Raw genomic sequence first — 23,508 nt, 5'->3', positions numbered from 1 at the left:
TATGTGTGAAACTGTCAAAGTATGCCTTGCCTTAGAAGCTAGAAAGAGCTGGACAACCCAGCATAATCCAACTTAATATAGATACCATGTACCCTGCTGTACATGGTTCCCATCAAGGTTCCAACAGGGTTTTTGGCTTGCATGTAGGGAAACCTATGATATGAATGCTTTACATGCTGTGAATGTTCTTTTAACTTTTAAAATGTTCTACAAGCTTACATTTTACAGCACTGTGCAAAAGTTAAAAAAGGTTTCCTCTTTTTTAAGGAGACATTTCTGACGACATTAGATATAATTTAACCCACTTGAATAAGAAAGAAGAAAATCAAAGGAAAATTGTTGAAAAATCAGGAGTTTCCAAAACTGGAGTTGAAAAAAAATACTAAAATATATAAAATGGAGCTCCTACTGTGCAAGACCTGGTAGACGACCAAAAACGGTCACCATCAGATAAACAGTACAAAAAAAAGCCTTTATCTTTAAGAGACATGAGAGGAGCTTTTGTCCATCCTCTCAACTCAACAACTATGGGTCTGACAGGATGTTTAGCTGATATTTAGATGACGGATTGACCAGCCCAGAGCCCCTGCCTCAACATCACTTCATGCATTTGGGATTATTTGGATTCTGAGAAGCAGAAAATGCAACCAACTTCTAAGACTGAACTTTGGAGGTGTAGAAAAATATCCCTGCAGATTTCTTTGAAAACCTGAAAGACAGTCTTCCAAAAAGAATGGTAGCTGGAATAAAGGCAAAGAGTGGACACACCAAACACTGAAAAAGATGCTATATATTTAGCTGTTGAGGCTTCTGTGTAATTGCCTGTGAAATATATGTTTTCTCCTTTTTCTCGATGCTGAACAATGAATAACTTGAACAACCATTTTGACTAAAATTATATAAATGAAGGGTGGCCATAGTTACTGTACAAAATAGATCTTTAAAGTAGTCCCAAGATGGTTCACATTTTTGCTTGATCCAAGTCCAAACACATAGGGATAGAGCAAAAATGTGGACAATTTGGGGGAACCTGAGAACCAGGAATCATCTTAAAGGCTCTACAGGGACCTAAAGGTTATTATATGGCATTGACTAGAATTCTTAGTTTGCACTTCAGCAGTGTTTTGCATAAAATTAAACTCTGTGCTTTGGTACAAACAGGTGTGTTCATACAAGCTAAGATTATCATTCACATGCAGTGCCTACAGCAACTCTGGCTTAAATTGGCTTTGGGCCAGAGGGCCATAGGTTCTAACCTCTCTGTCTTCACATCTTCACTGCTGTTGTGCCCCTGAATGAGGCACTTAACCCCAAGCTGCTCTAGGGATGTTGCAACATGGAAATCCTGTCACACTTTCCCTCCCCTAGGGCACGCTTGTAAAATACAATATGTTTGATCTTAATATATACCAAGCCCAGAAAAGCAAGAGACATCAAATAATGTGCTGTAGATAATGTACTTGGCTTTGAGCCGTCATTTCTATATGCTGCCGTATAGTAAATCAGTCCTAATAATTTGCATGCTGCAGTGCGTACTTAACTGACCCAATCTCAGCTGACAGACAAGCCTCCTTTTCACAAGAAGGAACAGCTCTTTTTCATGGAAAAATACTGTGCAATAGTGCAGCGTGAGAGGCCAACAGCAAGAACGTGGGGAGATTTATTCTATAAAGAAAGAAAGAAAAAAAAAAGCGTATTCAGTTTCTCCCAACCCTTTACGCAATTTATGAACTTTAAGACCATCTCCAATTGGGACGTCTAGCAATTATTTCTCTCTATGGATGCCGTTAGTTCATTCATGGTCATTTACCCTGGAACATCCCCAATAAAGCCAGAAGTGCCGTTTGATTCACTTTATTATTAATAACAGAAAAAATGTTGAGGGAAGACGTTGGGGGGGAAGCGAAGCTAGCCTGTGTTTCGGCCACCTCTCTTTCATGAGTAATGACAGATCGCTGTGGTTCCCACGCTGAAGAAGGCACAATGGGCTGCAGTGGGTCACAGCATGACCCTGTCTTTCACCCTTCACCACTCCCCATGCCCTGTCAGACATGGTTTGGGGAGCCGACTGTCTATTTGCAACAGAGACACTGGAGGAAAACACAAAGAAGCCTTGCCTAGAGGGGCTCTTCTCCTTACTTTGTGCTTGAAGGTTAGCCAAAAACCAGCAGAAGAGAAATTTGATGAGCGCTAGCATTTCTAAGAAAATTCTGCTTCTGCTCGTCATCCTGGTGAGCAGTCATGGAGAAATCGCTCTCTGGCATTGATGTTAAATAAAGTGAGTTAAGATGAACCAGAACTTTCAATTTAAAAACGCACAGAGTGAGTTTACTCTTTTGGAAACACTGCTGAAGGCCCCATGTTCTATATTTTATTGTATTTTATTTTTTATGGTAGAGTTTATTTTTATAGCTTATAATACATCGCACTGTGCCTTAAACTACATCGACAAGTCCATAGAAGTTCAAGGAAGACATGGATGTGGTTTGAGCAACGTTCCGGGTGTTTTTCGGGAAATTATTTTGGTGAGTACTGAGATGGTTAGCAGTGTCAAAAAAAATTAAAAACTATTGCTTTAAAGAAGCATCAACTGAAATTTTCTTTAGGAAACCAAAAGTGGTTCTTATACAGTACGACTCTGAAGAACCCTTCTTGGCACCATAATTTTCAAGAAAAAAAATTAAAACTCAACGCTAACAGGGCTAATAAGAAGTGAAAATCAACAACTTCGGCTAGCACAATGCTATTTGTAAAGGAACAGACAACTCAAACTCCAGGGGCAATTTTAGATGGGTCACAGGTAGAGGAGATGCAAAGTCTCTCCACAGGTATGCAGATGGTCAGCAACGACAGGCTGGTCTCCTTTCAATGGAAAATTGGACACTCAGGCCAAAAGAAGGACAGCCAGATTGTGGCCAGGCAAAAGGTCTGTCGCTAGGCGAGCGTGTGAAAGAGATACTGGTGAGAGAGCAGGGAAATGAGCCACAATCACAACAAGGGAGTGGAAAACGTCCATCTCATGATGAGACTACCAGAATGACCCAAATGAAAACATTCCAAACTGTCTTTAAGGAAGGAGATAGAGCCATTTTACCTTTTTAACTGGATAGTTAGTAGGGACTATAGTAGCACAGACAATATTTTCCAATTATTGAAATTAATAACTAATATTTAAGGTGACAGAAGTCCACAAGTCCTTTACTTAAGTATTTTTTAGTAAAAAATAGTTGAAGTATGATTTAGATTTTTTACTCAAGTAGAAGTGTAAAAGTACATGCTCAAAATGTATTCAAGGTAAAAAAGTAAAAGTATTTATTTTAAAAAATATTTCTAATCCAATTTTTCTTAAACAGGATATCTTTTGAGTGAGGGTTGGAGGCATCACAAGACATCACAAAAAAAAAAAAACATTTACAAAAATGCACTCATCTAGAGTGCCCAAACATGTTTACATGCGACTTCCTTTACAAAACTCTGAAACAGACATTGTTGGAGCCTCTACTTAGAAAACAAATGTTGATTTTAGTTTAGCAGTCAATACTGAACACCTTTAAGCATGACCAGGGCCAGAGTGGGTTTTCAGACTGGGAGTTACATGATGCAGATAAGCTCACACTCAACACACGTCCTGCAATCTCATTACATCAGGCTACAGGCTATTCCTTATAACACTGTAGTCATCACTGTACATATTCCAACACGTCTGCCCTGACACAAAATAAGAGCCACCAATCAGTTCACAGTAACCAACATAAAGCAGTACCGGCACTGGCACTCTGGCTCGACGCTGTCACTTTCTGTGGGTTCCGTTTTCTCACTGCTGAAGCCTGTAAGCTGTGAAAGTAGTCAATCACAAGTTCAATCCACTATCATTGGATTGGACTTGGGGGCCATTCAACTGACCCACGACGACCAATCCACTTTGACAGCTGGCACGTTTCCTGAGTTTTTCCAGCAAGATGGTGCACCACCACATTATGGGTGTCAGGTCCGAGCATTCCTAGATGAACAGTTTCCTGGAAAGTGGATTGGTCATCGTGGGCCAGTTGAATGGCCCCAAGGTCTCCCGATCTGACCCCCTTAGACTTTTTTCTTTGGGGTCATCTGAAGGCAATTGTCTATGCTGTAAAGATACGAGATGCGCAGCACCTGAAACTATGGATACTGGAAGCCTGTGCCAGCATTTCTTCTGTGGTGTTGCTATCAGTGTGTGAAGAGTGGGAGAAGAGGGCTGCATTGACAATCCAACACAATGGGCAGCACTTTGAACACATTTTATAAGTGGTCAGAAACTTGTAAATAACTCATGAAAGAATAAAGTTACGTTAAAATTGTGAAATTCTCAATAAGTCTGATGTGTCACGTGACCCTCTTCCCGTTGAAAAAACTAAAGTTGCATCCAAAATGGCCGACTTCAAACTGGCCACCATGGTCACCACCCATCTTGAAAAGTTTTCCCCCTCCCATAAACTAATGTGCCACAAACAGGAAGTTAATATCACCAGCCATTCCCATTTTATTTGGGTGTATCCATATAAATGGCCCACCCTGTACATACAAAGCAATTTCCCTATTTGTAGGATGTGAGACAGAAGCACAGACGCAGTCTGGCACTTCCTGCTGGTCAGTACATTTTCCCTGACCCCCTGCTGCCCAGATATGAAAGACTAAATGAAGCCCCTGACAGTCATCATGGCTCAGTGGCATGGTAAGCCCTAGGTCAGGGGGGAAGCCCCAGGGTGCGCACAAGATGACTCATCTCCATTTTCTTCAGTCCCTCTGTACCAGACTGCCCATTCAAAACAGAACCAAACATAAGACTAAAATTAAACACATCAGTCCAGGCCTGTCCAGTATATTAAGAGATTCTCCTCAAAGAGAGAGCACAATATAATTTTTCCCACATTGTACACAGTTATACAAAGTAAGTTTGTTATGTAACCAAGTTATTAGATCATGGATTCCTTAGTATGGCTGGTAGTGATGTGGTTTTTTGTGGTTTTACTATTTGTGGTATATGAGTTAGCCAGTTAGCTGAGTGACATGTTAGCTCATTGGCAAACTGCAGCTCCAGCCCCCCGTCCCCAACCATTACAGTTTTTCTAAATCTTTTGTGTCCTTTATGCTCAAGTTTAGGGACGCAGCTTGCTAAGTGTACCACCATAAAGTCAGCGACCTTCTGATCCAGAGTCAGTCACAACCATTTCACAAAGTGACAGGAACTGTGAACACCTAGGGCAGAGGTCAGCAACTTAAAATGTTGAAACGTTAAGAAAAGACATTTTGTCCTTTCAACAAAAACCAAACCAACTTGGGAGCCACAACATTTTCTGTCCATTTTATTAAAAGCAACTTCCTACCGTCTTGGCTGTAAATATGTCTCAGTATGTGCTAATGTGCTAGTATAGGGCAAAAAATATAACATAAGCGAAAACACATTTGTTTTGCTTTGAGATTTAGCCCAGCTATTTCTGATTTTCTTGCATATCTGACAGTAAAATGGCTGTCAGTGTTTGACTTTTTATGAGGCTGTTGCCAGCTCCTCTTTCGCTAGCTTCTTGTTAGAATTTTTCCGTTCCACCTTAAATGATGCCTGAGGCGCCAGAAAGTAACTGCTGCACCATTCAAGGAGAAACGGCAATATTCAAACAAGAAAGTGGTGAACGAGAAGCTGACTTCAGCTTTGCAACTTTCGACTGTTTGACAGTTTCTCGCTACAGATTAAACATATCAGGAAACCAGCTGAGTGCTTATAAATGCATGTAAGACCATTTGTCTCCAAATTTGTAACGTTTTCATCTTAAATCTTTCTAGCTAAGTGAGATTGTTGTCAGCATTGCTATAGTAACCAGCAGTCTGTGCACAGACCTTCCAGGTTAAAGGGCGAATTAGCAGTTAAAAGCTACATTAACTCCAGCGATTAAGACCATTTATTGTTAAAACTATGTTAAAATGAACAGCAGAGCTTTATTTTACTGCAAAAATCTCATTTTTACCTAAAAATCTAATTCTGCTGCTCAGCGACAACAGGGCAGCAAAAGAGAAGCATGTTGCCAACCCCTTAAAATGGCTGGAAAACTGAACTAACTGCGTCATCATTTTGAAGCCAGCAGCTGGAATTTCTAAGCACTCCACAGCAGTTGCAGCATAATAGAGATGAAAGGGAGAGGGTGCAGATGGCCTAAGGAGAAGACACAATGCTTGACTGACAGAGCAAACAGTTAGAAATATCTAATGGAATACAAAAGTGGCCACAAACCCCACTCGTCATGGTAGGACAACTAAAATGAGAGAGTATAATGATGTAGAGGAGCATGTAACAGACAGCGGGGCTGTAGAACATGTTTATTAATCATCATTGCAATATTGGCCTCTGTCTATCATATCACACAAGAGCGTAATGCAATGCACTCAGGAAATGAGTGCTGTAACAAATCATAGGAATTCCCATTATGTGCAATGTGAGCACAGTGACCAATCTCACATGCTCAACTCCTTTAATACTGACATGATCTGCCAAATGTGCACTTGCCAAAATTGTGCAACCCCATCTATAACCATGATCAGCAGTTATTCTGGCATCAAACTCTAACATCACAACAAACTGTGAAAGGATTTGTTCTGGCACATCACAACCAAAACATCTAGCAATATGATATTCAGTCCTGCAGTGCATGCTTCAAAATGTCAAGATCTGACATAATTTGTCACTCAAAAATGTGAGAAAGTATAAGCTCTCAATCTTTATGGCGTCTTTTCCCTTTTAGGCCGAAATAAATCAACGGATCTAATTTGATTGTAAAAGATGTATTTACTTCTTTCAATAATTCAACTTCAACTTTTACGATAAAATCACATGAAATCACTCTTTCATTTTCATCAGTGGTGTGCTTTCAGTGGTGAAAGCAACAGTGGCTGTATGTTCCAGCTCCTTAGAGATTGCAGCCCTGTGGCTATCATATCTTTTTGTGTGCAGCTGAAGCTTTCTATATTGCTGTTGATTTTGATAGTTTGGTCAGTTTCCATCAATTTTTCTACAGTTCTCAGACAGGCACTGTCCAGCAAGGACTGCAAACGGCATCATTCAGTGTTAATGGTTCTGATAATACTGATACTGCCAGCATCGGTCCTTCTCCCAGTATGCATTTTCACTTCACATTGTTTTTCAATCATCATTTTTTCCAATCACAGTTTATTGATTTATGATGGAACTGAATATATATCACATCTATTTCATGACTGTATCAGCATATATTAATCTACACATTAATTTAAAGAGAATGAAGGAGAGGGGGCAGTTTTTTCAAGGGGTTTATATTATTTTTTTGCCATGCTGTGATGCAAAATGTAAATAAATAGAGAATGTGATGACGTGCAAATAACAAACACAATATTTAGAAAATATCAAGTGAAACTGAGAAATTGTATTGTTTTTTTTTTTTTTTAATATATGCCCATTTTGACTGTGATGCTAGGAACGCAGCCCAAAAACAAAAGACTGGTAAAGTTGTGTTATGCTAAAAAAACACCTGGTGAAACAACATCTAATTAGGGTAACTGGCAACAGGTCAGCAACTTGCCTGGGTATAAAAACAGCATGCCAGAGAGGCTAAGTCTTTTAGAAGTCACTCAGGCAGCACTGCATTAAAAACAGACATGATTCTGTGGAGGAAATTACTGCATGGAAAAAACTGTGACGACAGTTTGTCCTATGTGTCCTATGGTCAAACAAATTAAAGTTTGATACTCTTTTTGAAAATCATGGATACTGCACCTTCCGGCCTAGAGAGGAGAGGGACCATGCAGCTTGTTGTTCAAAAGTCAGCATTTGTGATGGTATGGTGCGCATTAGTGGACATGATATGAGTGACTTGCACATCTCTGAAGGCACCATTAATGCTGAACAATATTTATAGGTTTTGAAGCCTTATGATGAATTTATGATGCCATCCAGGTGACATATTTTTCAGGGAAGGTCTTCCTTATTTCAGCAAGACAACAGGGAACTGGATTCTCCACACACTGGAGTATATCTCAGTAGTAAAAGAGGGTAAACTGCCCACAGGCCAGACCTGTCACTCATTGAAAACATTTGGTGAATTATGAAACAAAAAATATGACAAAGAGGACCCCAAATTGTTGAGCAGCTGAAATCCATATCTATATCAAGCTAAAATGGGAAAACATTTCACTTTCAAAACCACAGTGTGTGCAACAAATGTGTTGCTGGCAACAAATGGGCACATATTTTTCAAGACAATAAAATTTCTCAGTTTCAACATTTTTGTTGCCTTTTTAATTGAATATAGGGTTTAAATGATATGAACATAATTGCATTCTGCCTTTATTTACATTTTGCACAGCATCTCAACTTTTTTGAAAATCTGGTTGTGGCATTGACAATACAGAAAACTAGAGTTGTAGTTGTATCATTTTGAGATAACACTAGAAACCAATATTTTGTGTGCTGTCCTGCAGACACCATGTACCTACAAATTTCATAAGTCAACCTGCCTATTTGCATCCTGATGAAGTATATTTCTGTTTTATTTTCCTCTCTTTTCCAAGCAATTTAACCAAGCCAGCATAACGTTCCTGCCATTATGCAAACCACTGGGTGTTTCCTGTTGATTCCCATGCTTGACTACCAGATTGTGCAAAGCAGCGAGTGAAGCGGAGTCAGCCTACTCGCCGCTGATGCTGCAGCCTGTCAGCATGAGCGGAAGTGTATTATGATGATCAAGAGTCAGGTGAGGCTCTAGCAGACGTTAGCATCACATCATCTGCTCAGCTATATATGCTAATGCCTCTCAGTCCCCTGTAGACTGCAGTGGAGACTATGAAGCAAGAAGGCAAAGAATGCAAGGCGATTGCTCATGGCAGATGATAAATGAAGGCATCAAATCCAAGCTTGTATTGAGCAATAATCTCACAGGAGCACTGCCGATCTAGGATCAGATTGCTCTCCGTTTATGCTGAAAGCTGTTCCAGAAACAGCCGCCGAAAAACCAATACGTTCTCTTCATACCAGGCATAGCTGTTTTAAGAAGCCAGAGTACCCCTTCATTTATTTTTTTATTTAAGGATCTAACCAAATTCATTTTAGCCTAAAATAAAACTGTTTACAATTATGCTAATTTTTCTTAGTCACTGCATCACACACTTCCAAAAAAGGAAACTTGTAATTTTATTTGTTAGGTATAAACAGCAGTGCTGTCAGAGACCAACCTTTATTTACGTAATTTCCAGTCAAAATTGTCATCAGGTGCAAGTTATTAATTTTTCAGTGTCAAGAAAAATACATATATTAACAGAAAATTGCACAGAAGCTTCAGCAGCTAAATATAACATCACATTTTTCCACACCTCCAAAGTTCAGTCTTAAAATTAGCTATTCATTTTTTAACTCCAGTGTTGGAACCCCCTGTTTTTTCACTTCATTTTCTTTGAATTAATAACTTATACTTTGAATGGAAATGAAATAAATGAAAGGTGGTCTTTGACTTCACTTTTCCACAGCACTGTCCATTTTCACTCAAGTATATTTTTGATGCCATACTTCTGCTTTTAATTGAGTAAGATTTCAATTAGGTACTCCTACATTTACTTAAATATGTTTTTCATTTCCTTTTTCCTCCACTGGTGGTAATCAGCTGAATAAATTCAAAAGGGAATAGTAATGCACATTATTCAGATTCCAATAAGTGGAACAAAATATGTCTGAATGTTACCATCAAACAGGTCATCTGCTTGAGACGGCTTTTCCAGCTTTACAGCTTTCTCTTGCAGTCTGATAGCATCAGTGGACTAAGACCAGATGTTTGAATAGGATTCTCAAGGTAGATTAACCCTTTTATGCAGAGGGAAGAAAAGCAACTACTTCAGAAAATGAATCTAATCTTCAATAGCATGGCTTCTCACAGCTGTTGTCACATTTATTTTATGTAGAGAACATGATCTAACAAAGCTTAAAATCTATAACAAACTATTTTTAACAAGCAAATACATCCTTACAATAAACGTCACACTTTAGATGCATTTTATAATTACTATGATTTAACATTTGAATAATAACCAAGCCCCTGGTGATGCGAATTGCACTGCAAATGTGTGAGGCAGCAATAAAGGCAGCGTGGAGCCTCTTTTATATAACGATAGGATACACAGTAGCACACCGAGCCCCAATTCCACACATTGACCCATTTTATTATGGCCAACATGGATATGTTTGTATAACAGCTACTCTGAGGGCAGATTTTAATAAGTGAAATGAGACAAAGTCTCTAAATGTGTCAGTGATGGGATGTTAGGCATAACTGAGAAACTCCATGGGCTGGTTTCTCATACATGGATTAAGCCTAGTTTAGGACTAAATTGCAATGCCAACAGGGAATTACCTCTGTGAATTGTTTTTAGTCTAGGCTTAGGTTGAATCTGAATGTGTGAAACTGGCTCAATGTGTGCTGATTTGTTACCTGTGCCTGAGCCTCCATGCGAGCATACTCGAGCAACATGGGCTCTCCGTGCTTCTGTAAATACGCTCTCTGACAGCGCTCAGCCAAGGCCGGTTCATTAGGCAGGAAGCTGCTGGCCCAAACCTAGAGGAAAATAAGAGAAGCAGAGAGAGCCATTGAGTCAGTGTGGCTAACCTCACTAATCTATCACAGTTAACAGACAGATAAGACCTTGTGCACTCCACTGAAGGAAAAATTTAATTTGTGGCGCCCAACGATAACAAATAATGATACGCTTCCTCTCCTTCCCAGTCATAAAAATTACTGCAGCCACAGCAAAGCCCTGCACTCACATATGCAAATGGATAAAGAGACAAACTGCCGAGCAAGTAAGTCCCAATTATACTGCATGACCGTTGGAGTTAATAAGCACTTTTGGTGATAGCATCTCTTCCATCTCCTGCCCTACAGTGGAGATTTAAGTAAGGCAGCGGATAGTGAATTGGGTTTAACTTTCTCTTCTCAAGGGCCAGAGCTACACAGCATCCCTTCTAGGGATGCACCAATCCAACTTTTCTCTCTTGAAGTCCTGAGCTCTTACCAGCTGATATTGAGTACTAATCTGACACAAGTGCTAAGTGTTAGGACACTTGAGATCAGACACCTCAGAAAAGCACCCCTCACCTACTAATAGTATAAGTTCAAGAAATATTCCCAAGGACATTAGATATTAGATCATCTACTTGCATGGTACAGACCTGGTAGACAACCATCAGATAACAACTTAAAGCTTTCATCTTTAAAACACAAGCTCCATTCTTGCTTCAGATCTGAAAAAAAAATTATTATTACTTAAATTTTATTATTAAATAAATTAATTATTAATTATTGAGTAAAGAAAATAGACAAAACAGCAGAATTTGCTAATGAAACATATAAGCTGCTGGTGTTCTCTGGACATCGGACTGACCATTCTTTAACACCCCTGTATAAATTTGAGATTCTTTGGATCAAAAGAAGAAGATAATGCTGGTCCTATTTATTATTTAATTGTTGGTGCTTCAATGTAATTTTCTGTGAAGTGTATGCTTTTTTTAGCTAAACACTGAAAATTAATAAATTAGTATCTGTTTTAACTGAAAATTAATTACATGATTAGTGGTCTCTGACTTTTGTCTAGTACTGAATAATTTTCATACATTTATACTATTTCACAAATTTTAACTTCTGTTGCTCTGATAAAAAATATGAGTATATAAGTATAATAATATAAGTGCCCCATGAGACCAAAACTGTGATAAATGACAACAAAATCTCACTTTTAGGCATATATAGATATTTGTGCTCAGGCAAGCTCAGAGAACATTCGGACCAAAGGAAAAGTAAGATCTTAGATATGGACATAAACAGATTAATGAGATCAGTATCAGTGCAGATACACCTCCAGTATATTGAATCAGTGCATCAGCAATCCTAGCACAGGGCTAGCTAAAGAGAGTGTGGAAGTGGAGCATTTGATGCACCTCCAAATGCATCCAGCGCCAGAGGGAGAATCTGTCTCTTTTGTGATTGAGAGAATCTCTTTTCTGCTCCATCTCCACAGCAGAACTGTCTCAAGAGCCTTCCATCAAAGAATCGCCATCTCAGGTCCTGATACTGAGCCGAGATAAACTCAAAGTACAGGAACTTGGACGCAGCTCACTCAGCAAAGCCTTCCGGAACCTCATGTTCACAGATACTGCTCTATTTTTGGTTGAAAATTCAAATCAATGGCACACATTATACAGCTTTAGCATGGATCTTCTTTACCATATAAAATTATGGGAAGTAAAAATTAATTTCAGCATAATAGGGCTGCTCAATATATTGTTTGATAATTGTTATCATGATAGTAGGCTTTGCCTTAGATATTCCGCAGACTGATGTTTTGACTAACCACAATGTTTCTAATGAGTTTCTATGACTGAAAAAAAAAGCAAAAGATTCAGGTCAGAATAATGCAGGCCGATCTTAAACCACTGATTCATTAATGCATTTATGATAGATACACTGGAAGGTATATCCAGATATACTAGATATATGTAGCAATATTGGAAGGTATATCGCAATTGCGATATAGCAACATGATCGCAATACCAATATTTTGTCCATATTGTAGTGGGGCTGTACACATGCTTGACCCATGAGAAGGTCTAGCAGGACCACATTAGGTGACAATGACATCACAGCATCAAGAGAAAGCTGAAAGCCCTCAGTGAGTCTTTCTCTGATCAAGATAGGTTGCATTCAAAATGCCTTCCTGCCATCAAACCACCAAGGAAGACATTTTTTTGTCCTCAAATGACCAAAGCTTATCAATCAAGGCGCTGGTTTTGTCTGAAATATTATTAACTCATATCTTAAGTTAATTTGGTTCAATTAATGAGAAAAGAAACCACAAAAAGGCAGGTAAGAAAAATACAACAGTGCTAAGCTCTGGCTTTCACAGGCTCACCAGATTTTAAATGAGGTAAAGCCTTACAGCACATTATAGCAAAGTCTTTGGAAAATGACTCGAACTCAAGCGGCAGTAATTCCAGGCTTCATTTGCAGTGACGAGGAGCCATTTAAGTCAATGGTTATTATCTTCTAAGGTGAGTAATAAATCAACATGCAACATTACCCAGCGAGATATTGTTTTCAAGGCAGAATGAAAGCAGAAAGCCAATGAGAACCGCAGCACTAATCCAAAACACTCGCAGGTCTTTTCCAAAGCCAATTCCGATGCACCTGCCATGCTTAGGCATTTTGGATTCTCTCATTAGAGATCAAGTTTAATACCCAATAAAAGTGAATTGCTCTTGATTGTCCTGGTCATACTTTACAGATTTTCAGAAAGGGTGCCCAGTTTCCTTCAGCACTACATTTGGAGAGCAGAATGATAGTAAAAGTTCCCGTTTAATCTCTTTTCAACTTCAGCGAGCTAACTCTTCCAAGCTGTCAATTACTGATAAAAATGAGGAGATTGGCTGACCATAATGGGCATTTTTTCATTAAAAGTTAAGCACCACTGTAAACTCACCATCTGTTTTCAAGGCTATCTGAATGATGACTACATCACACATACAAGGACGAATACAATAAAAAATGATAGAAAACAACTGCTATTTGGGAAAGAACATAATGTGATCATGGCTTATAATTATACTAGCCAAATCTGAACAAGCAGGTTCTGTTACAAATGGAAATGTGAACGCATTTAGCATTAATGGTCAGTAGGCCTGAGCAACAGGGTCATAATCAAATATCGGCAATGACTGATAACTGATTTTTTAACCAGTGACAATGGTATGAAGGTATGAACTAGAGAAGTAATTTTAAACAGCTCATTAAATAGCATTAAATAATAAATATATGCAATGTTTTACTCCCTTTACTCTATGATGGAGTACATTTTCAAATCTCTCTGCTGTGGGTTCCTCAGAGTGAGACAAACTCTGATTTCTCAGCATCTTCTGTGCAGCTTAAGTGTCCCAAAAGTTTTGCACAAGTAAAATTATGAAAATATAATACGTCATGGTTTGCCACAGTCACATACAGACTACAGACACAAAAAAACCCCAAAACAATTAGTTTCTTTCAAAACATAAGTTTAAAGCATGTGTAGTAGTCTGAAGTCTCTCCAGCAGGGGGCATGCATAGTGAAATGATGGAGAACCCGCTGTATATGGTTCTTTAAAGAACGTCTTAAAAATAATCTTTATAGCAACCTTTTAATACGAGTGAACCAAAGTAGGTTCTACAACTTATGATGGTACCACTTTTTTGGAGCTACATAGAACTTTTTTTCAAAAGGTTTGTTAAGGACTGTGTGCTCTATACCATAGAGAAGAAACATTAACACCATGGAAAGAATATTTTAAGCATTTAAATGATTATATGAGTTTTCACCATACTATGCACAACCACTGCAATGACTAAAGGCATTTTTAGAGCGTACAAAAACTAACCTTCAGTGTAAAAAACTAATTCAGCAATGTTTTGTTTAAAAAGTCATGCATGCAATTAACTTTGTTCATTTATCACACGTTAATAAAACACATGCATTTGGCCAACAGCATCATACAAGCAGGAAAGGTAGAGATTGCTAAAATTAGAAGAAAAAGTACTGCCCAATCAAAGATAATAAACTTGTCTAAAACTATAAATTAACTGATGCAAGAGAAAGACATTCCAGGTCCACCTAATGACTGAAATTTTAATGAGAACAGGCAGGTCAGCTCTGTAAAGCGACCAATTCAGAGTTACAGTCTTTCCACAGCTCCTTTTTCTTTCTCAAGCAATTTCTGCAGACTCTAATCACCAGCCCAGAGAGATTTTGCAGTTTTCAGTTACAGTCAGACCCACAGCACTAGATCTTAGAGTGAGATTCAGAGTCTCTAAATGTACTGAGTGTGTGCACATGCCCCACAGGTCTAAATATATACACAGTAGTAAGCAAAAGCCCGACCCTCCAGTTATTTCATTTACAGTAAAAACAGTGATTACATACAGATTATTAAGTGTGTTAACTTTTTTGCCTTCATTTGCCTTTTATGCTTTTCTTGCTTTCAAAGAAATTTGAAGGGATTTTTTTCAACACCTCTAATGTTCAGTTTCATAGGTGGGTGCTCTTCCAATCAAAGTAATTCCAAACACATTCAATGATGCTGAGGTCTGGATTCAGGTTCTCAGAACACCAGAAGCTTCACTGTGTTCTTTTCTGTCCATTTCCTTTTCTCGGTGAGCACCCCTTGGCAGCTACACATCTTATCAGACTCATAACATTGAGTTGTCTTCTAACAGTGGAAGGATGGACGTCCTTTTCACATACAAAGCAAGAGTGGAGCTCATATCAGCTTTAGGTGCTGCTTATTAGATGGGGACAGTTAGGTGGTCTCTCCTGAAATCAATAACTTGTACTGTTTTGACTAAATATTTTATGACAAAGAGGGTCTCTAACTGCAGCTCCAACAAAAGCCTCCTATCAAAATACAACTGGCCCTGCCATCTCAGCTCTTATCTATTCCCCTTAAACATCATCATGATAAAACCATATGTGTTGCACGGTTCTGACATGCTGCCATGTGGAAACTTCTCTTTGCTGGAGGGACACATTACATCAAATGATACAAATGATGGTAAACTCAAAAGGAACAAATCCCTACAATTTCTTCCACAACTAGTATTTCATATCATATATCACAGAGCCAAGCCACAGAGTGAAGCCAAATGCCAGACCAGAGTGAACTTTACGGTGCTGTTACTGATGCAATGTAATCCATCAAAACATGCAAGCAGTAAAATGAGACGGAAATCCCATCATCAAAGTCAAAGGAAGCTGGAGCAGCCAAAGCAGGCCGAACAATGGTGCAAACACAACGCGAAAAAAGACTGTCAAGTCATGTTATTTTTCTGAATTACATCAGGCAGCGCCGATTTATTTAGGAGAAAAATGTGTTTTTTCCCCATCAAACTTTTACACAGCAATAAAAATTAAATAACACTTGAGAAAATCATCTTCTCCTGTGAAGGCCCGGGCACTGAGTCACGATCTTTTTCCAAAAAAAACATCTGGAACTGAGCAGCTCTTTGTTTGTCCATGTTTATTCTGCTTTTCAAGGCTGCACGCCAAAATGTCTGAGCTCGCGCGGATTTCTTAAAATGAAGGATTACGAAAAGAAAACGACTCATTACTAGCGGGTCATATCTCAACTCGCCTCATTTTTTATTTTTTTTTGGTGCGGCTGATTTTTACAAGGCATGCTCAGCAGTGGTCAGCGATCACATTAAAAGCAGATGAACTTCAGAAGGATTACCCCAGTCTAAAGCTGAGCCTTTCCAGAATATGAATCACTGTTGGAGAGAATTTAAATAAAGAAGGGGAAAAAAAACTGTTTTGAGAGACATTATGAGGAGAACCTGAGGTGGTCTGACTAGTTAGAAATGAAACAATGTCTCATGTAGAAGTCTGTCTGGGGGAGGTTGCAAAAAGGTGACAGGTCATCTTGCGTTCGTACGAGGTGACAGTTGGTGAAAAGAGCACTCAGAATGTCATTGTTCTTTTAATTGCTTTCAAGGCACATATGCATAAAGGGCTTTAATTATGCGTAGTGGACGACAGCACCGCTCCCTTTGAGGAGGGAGTCAAAAAGTTCACGCAGGTACCGCACAAAGAATTCATTCACAAAGAACGTGCTTATGCATTAAACATGATGTCCCTGTAGAAAAAAAATTATTAATAAATCATTAAATAAAATAAAATCACTATGGCCCCATTTGCCTGGGAATTCAATTAATTATCTAAAACGAATTTACAGACAGTCCTTTGTGCCAAAAATTTTGCAGGGCACAATCTCTGCCATCTCAGTCTATTTTTTGAAGCTAATCTGGGCCAGGCAGAGGGAGGCTGCCATGTGGGCCCCAGGCTGGCCGTGTGCGATTGAGAGACGGTCGAAATGCAGTGCCGCCAGGGCACAGCTCCTCAGTATTCCAGCCGCTGATTTGAATGTCAGCAGTGATAAAGGAGGCGTCTGAAGCAGAGGGAGGGGGAGGGCAGAGACAGGTAGAGTGAAGGTGTGGAAACTAATCGCACACTCTTCACACGCCTGCCTGGCAGGCCTAGAGGCCTTGTCAGTTTGTGAACCTGCATGGCCACTGGACTCCATTCTAACACAGCACCGTGAAAAGCCTTAGGCCGCCTGAGAGAATAACAGTTAAAGCTATTTATCTGGTGAAGGTGTTGCTCAGAAAGCCACCAACACTAGAATAAATGCAAATGAAATACATATTACTATAATAAATTGCAATGTTATGTCTGCCAGTGCGTTTTCTTAGCCATTTCCAAACCTAGGAATCCCATTTACTGTTTACTGTTACTACTACTCCACTAGGCTTATAAATCTTAAAGTTCCCCTGGGCTCAAAATCACACTCAAATGGTTAACTTCTCTGGAATGGCGTATTACCATTATATAGTTTGGTATTTGTTTTAAGTGTAATGCAATAGAGAAAACACACACTTTCTCAGTAGATCTGGAAAAAAAATAAGCCTGAAATAAATTCCTGAGGCACTATGAACAAAATTCAATTCCTAAAAAAGCTGCACCAGTATGTGAAATAAAAAACAGAAAGCAGTGATTGGTAAATTCTGTTTGACCTGTTTTAAATTGAAAACAGTACCAAACGTATGATGTTTTGAAATATATGTTTTATTTAATTATTTGTAAATATACAAACATTCTAAAGTTGATGCCTAAAACACATTCCATACAGTTGAGACTGGAGCTCATTTACCACTCTGTTACATTACCTTTCCTTTTAAGTTCCTGGTGCTGTAGCACCGCTTATTGTAAATCTCAGAACGCAAAGCAATTTGCTGCATTAAAATTGTGTCACAAAAACATTTTAGAATGCAATAACAGACAAAAATGTGTTCATGTTTGTGTTTGCATACTTGCAAACTTCTGGTTTTGTATGACACAAAAAAGGTTGACACTTTTATGATCTAATACACTAAAACATGCTAAAGAGAAGGTCACAGATCAGTAACATGAAACGTGCAGCTACAGAATATACTTGCACTAACATAGCTGATGTTAGAAAAGTTTGCACAGTGCAAAAAAAAAAAGCAGAAACATCCCAAACTAAGACAAGACTGGTGAGACTTGTAAAGTGCCACAAAAATGTGCTCATCCTGCTAGTAAACAACTTCACTAGGTGATCGGATGTACTTGTGGTGAAGCTCACAAATCCATGCAGTGGCTGAAGCTGGACTGTGAAGAACAAAGCTGTGGGAAAGTTGCTTACTTGTTACCTTTTAAATGTATTCATGTTTATGCCATTTATTCTAAAGTTATTTAGTACTTTTACTAACAAAGACATTATATGATTTATAACAAATATTTTATACTGATATATTACATATAAACACACATTAAAAATTTATTTTTTATATAATTTTTCACAGTATTGTATTCCCTCCATCCTTGCAAAAATAAATAAATAAAAGAAAATAAGGGAATGGAAGGTTCTGTGTCTTGCTTGCCATTAAATAGAACCTAGCAGCAACACCATCAGACACACAGAAAATGTGGCAGTCGGATTTTTGGATTGCTACCTACAGGGGCGATCTGGAACATGGGCAGGTCCGAGTATTAATATTTTCACTGCTGCCGGATGGCTTGGATGATTGACGTTTCCTCTGCCGCATGCACCATGCCATTTATTTCCTGCCCGTGTCAGAGCCCACTACACGCCGCAGATTGACTTCCCATCTAGAAAGCCATCAGCTAAAGTTTGCCCAGAGGATGTCAATCACACATCGGTCTTTTCCAATGCTCACTCACTCACTCTTTCTCTCTTTCTCTCCCTCGCTCAGTAAATGGATAAGTCAAATTACATGTTTATACCCAAACTCATACATTTATACATGGTGATCTGAAATCAACCCACCTGGGAGAGAGAAACCACCTGGAGAGAAAACATCAGCTTACATTTATTCACTGGATATAATAAATTTATGATAAATGATCCGGAATATATGGTGCTAAACAGGACCGGACGAGACTGAAGTCCAGAGCCAGCCTTCTGACTTCTGAATAAATCAAAGAGTATTCAACCTTTTTTGGAAGCCTGAGCCAGCTGGCTAGACCGTGGATCTTGTCAAGCACTACAAATACAAAAGACTCAGATGCATGAAAAATCTTTTGGTATCCATGCATTCATGGATAGATGTTAAAATAAAGGGATACTCCTGAAATCGACTAGGGCTATAATATCTTTAGAGAATCATGGTGAGTAATGTTTGTTTATTTGAGCTTGAGCTGTGTTTTTGTCAGTTTGAAAGTACTAGGTAGTGACATCTAGGATGGATCATCTCCAATATGGTAACTTTACTCTCTACTCTACTCTACTTTACTCTACTTTTAATGCAAGACAATGGAATCAGGCTTTTTCCAAGTAATTTTAGGTCATTTCTTTTGGTCCATTCATCATGGAATTTACACACAATTTATAGGACTACGGATATTTTCAAATTATGTCAAAAACTGAAAAACGACAAAAATGGAGATGCAAGGTTTTGTTTCAACAGCAGCGATATGTTTCCCTGTAGAAAATTCAGACATTCCACTGAAATACAGTAACAAAACTCACTGGGCAGTTGCCTGATTCTGTAAAACGGTATGGGATTAGTTCTCTGGAGAATTTGTGGTATTCATTGCTAACAAAGTGCATGAATGGACTTTTCATGGGCTCCTCTGCGGCTGTGCACGCATACCAGAAAACTTCAGTGCTGGATAAAACGTCACTGATAAAAGCTTTACACATAGCATATACAATTGTTTGAAATCTACACGAAACAAAATTGCACTTGAGCTGCATAATGCAAAGCGTCCTGCAACTCATTAACGACATACTTTCAAACCACTGACTTCATAGATCAGCCGACAAGAGACCCACCCTGACTGACTCAAAGCCGAGCCATAACAACAAAAGTGAGTTTCTCAAAGCTAACAAGCAGCTGTGTTCACCAGCCAGCTAACACAAGCACGTGTTTATCTGCTGCTTATGCCAGTGTTGATTCTTCCTCTTCAGCATGCTTTCTTGATATTTACATAGCTATCTTTATTACACTCTCTAGGTGCCCCTTAATTTTATATAGAGCTCAGACTCAAACAAGGGGAGACCAAGATGTGGTCTGCACTGAACTTCTTGTGCTTCTAGGACACGATGAAATGAGATCTCAAGTAGGCTAGAGTTATAATATCTACTTAAATATTAATTGATTCAAAGGCTTAATATATAAACAAGTGATAAAAAACTCATATGTAACAAAGAACTCTAGATAGATAAATAAGTCATATAGTTACAGAGACTTTGAAAAGAGAATGGTAATTACAGATAGAACAAACATACAAAGATGATAAAAAGCAAACTTTGGTCCTCTGAAGAGGACACAAAGTTTATACTTTGAACTGACGTCTATCTTATGTGTCAGAACATGACGTCTTCCTCTCGCACTTCCTTATTAAGCACATGTGAAGCACATTTTCCTGCCATGATTTTAATGTAATTAAAAACACAAGCACTGCTTACTGATGCTCGTCTCACTCTGACTGGACTTATCTGATGCTCATTGTCATTGTAACATCTATACTGAGTGGTACTCTCCACACGGGCATACATTTGCGTCACTTGTAGTGCGTATGTAAACAGAGATTTACATCAGATTGCTGAGTAGAGTGAGCATGTAAACACCTGTCTTAATCTAAAATCTCAATATATTTCATTGGACTGTCTAAAATCTTTGCATGTAAACACAACCTTAAAGACACATAATTAGCAACCACCCAAAGGCTTTTATTGTGAAAGTTTTGAGTCAACCTGTCCTCTTTTACAAGTACAAGGACATGTGTTGACATTACTGGGGCTTTTCTGTACCATATGGTTTGCTACATATGCAGCAGTTGGTTTAAAAGAGAAAACACATAGCTTTGATTCCATTCTCAGAACTTAGGGCTAAATACCCTAAAAGAACTATGACCCACAAGCCTGCAACTGCACTGTTTCCAAATCAGTGAAAAAACAGTTCTCGGATGTGGTAATTGCTACCCAACAGTTCTCCGCCAAATCAACATCAGTAAATGCGTTTAATTCTAGAGTACGTTTACTTAAGAGGTTAGTGCAGAGCTGTAACAGGCATCATTTAGCTCTGCACTTCCAGACCAAACATTCAACAGGTCAAACATGGGTAGAATGTTATGCCAGAACCCCAATTTAGGTTAAAACATGTGCGTAATAGAACTGTTGAGATTTTTTTCATCTGAAAAGCTCAGTGTTTCAGGAGTTAACATTGCCTCAGTGCCTTTTTGTAGGTCCTTCTCTTAGCACTCAAAGGCAATGAGCCTCTTCGGCCTGCCCTCCACGGACTCGACACTGCCTGGATAGCACTTCAAAAGCATAGCAGTATTCGCAGCAAATATCTGCACATGGGAATTTTGGAATTAGGCCTAATGCACTTTTAAGTGATTTCAGCAGAATTCTCCCGTGTCTTTTTTCATCCGCATCCACATTTCACAGAGACCAAAAGGTGATTATTTCCATCCTATAGCTGTGCAAGTCAAGCATGAGTGGAGAGAAAGCAGGAAAGGAAGAGGGAAAGAGAGAGAGAGCGAGAGAGAGCGAGAGAGAGAGAGAGAAAGAGAGAGAGAGAGAGAGAAAGAGAAAGAGAGAGAAAGAGAAAAGAAAAAAGGAAAGAAAGAGAGAGAGAGAGACAGAGAGAGAGAGACAGAGAGAGACTAGTAATGTACATATTACCAATTCTTTCTATTATTCCACCCTGGCATGCAATATAACCCAATTCCTTTATTTATTCTTGAAAGAATGCCTGCCACTCTGCTTCAAGTCTGCATTCTTCAAGCAATTCTCAACTCTGACATGCTGTTTGGGCTCATGAAACATGAACAAAATATAAAAATAATGTACTTCTGTGACTTTGTCGAAGGGTGCATGCGAAGGGCATCTATAGGCAGAAGTTCAGATTTGGATCACGATTCCAAATAAAGCACTGGAGCATGACTGGGTCACTTTTAGGTTCATTATAAGGAGAATCCCAAAATAATTTTACAATACAGATTTTTTTTAGCAAGACACAGTCACCCTTTCTTCATTTGACTCACAGCTTTATAGAGATTGAGGTCGCTTAGTTTGTCCTATTTATTATGTCAGCCTTTTCAGCGGCAGAACTGGCAAAAAAAAAAAATTCAGGAGACTTTTAATAAACAGACTTTCACATGCTACTGCTAGACTGACAGCTGTAGAACAGCAGATAACAATGCATGTCAACAAGCAAACAGCCAAACAAACACTCTGCTGGATGATGATAGACATGGTCAAATAGCTCAATTTAAGCCAAAATACGCAAGTCTCTGGAAAGATAAATGTTAAAGCCATGCACAGACTATCAGTTTGGGCTTAAAGTGATGTGATTTTCAGCCAAAACAAGTACTAAATTGTGCCCTTGCCCTGAATATAGTCTACCTGCCAAGAAATGTTTGGTGTCTGAAGTTTGTTTCATTAGTTTTGTGCTAGAACTAATGCAGCTAAAAAATAATACTATGTTATGCCCGATCAACTAGCACAGAGCAAACTGCATGCTCAAATCATCATATGCTTGCCTCAAACCAGGCCAAAATTTTAAAGAAAATGTTTGCCTAGATGTGGCTGATCGTCCAAAACATATTTGTTGTCTAAATTTTGCTACTTTAGTTTAGCGCTGGAAGTAGGAGGCTAACATTGCAAACAAACACTAGAACTCCACAGTCACTCAAAAGCATCTCCAAAACTTCCCTCAAGCTGCCTGCATTCACTTACATCATTAGGGTCAACAATTAAATTCCTTGAGGTTGTGCAGACTTGTTGATGTAGTTCAGGTCTTACTGTGAGCTATAACATTGACCAAAGGTTTAGTGTGTATCTGAACACAGGACGCAGTCATTTCATAGAGGTGTTGTGCTAAATTCTGACTCGCCATCAAAATCCAAAATCCACATGCAGGCAAGATTACATTTGTGATTTCTGTTGTTTTTATAAATATACATCTTCAGTTGAGAAATTCAAGTTTTTTATAACAAGAAACAACAGAAATCATGAGCAGAATCAGCCTCCTTGAGTCCGGGTGTGTACACACCAAGAGAAGTCAGAATTTGGTACAACACCTGTTGTTTAAAATGGGTGCCTGCTGCGTTTAGATACATGGTGAAGCTTTAGGCATACAGTGAAGACATTAATGAAGAGCTGGACGTGGTTTGAATGGGTTAAGGGAAGTTTTGGGGTGAGATTTGCAGAAAAGATTTTGCTATCTATTGACTTCTAGTGTTTGTTAGCAATGTTAGCCATACAACTGGGTTTGAAGAAACCCATGCTTGACAGCTCTGATGTCAACAACTACAGACCGGTATCACTTTGTTCTTTCCTTTCAAAAATTCTTGAACGTGCAGTCTATAATCAACTTTCTCTGTTTCTCACACAGAACC

At 38.8% G+C, this 23,508-nt stretch overlaps 1 protein-coding gene across 1 annotated transcript in view; it reads right to left on the bottom strand.

The window, feature by feature from the left end:
* galt (galactose-1-phosphate uridylyltransferase) overlaps positions 1 to 23,508 on the bottom strand; it is a 124,077-nt gene that overhangs the window by 76,867 nt on the left and 23,702 nt on the right. The window contains exon 6 of the mRNA XM_017700219.2: positions 10,476 to 10,598. Coding sequence (XP_017555708.1) covers positions 10,476 to 10,598 — 123 coding nt within the window. The remainder of the gene's footprint in view (positions 1 to 10,475; positions 10,599 to 23,508) is intronic.

The sequence above is a fragment of the Pygocentrus nattereri genome, chromosome 18 (genome assembly GCF_015220715.1).
Source record: "Pygocentrus nattereri isolate fPygNat1 chromosome 18, fPygNat1.pri, whole genome shotgun sequence".
NCBI classification, from domain to species: domain Eukaryota; kingdom Metazoa; phylum Chordata; class Actinopteri; order Characiformes; family Serrasalmidae; genus Pygocentrus; species Pygocentrus nattereri.
This window is presented reverse-complemented; position numbering and strand designations above follow the sequence as displayed.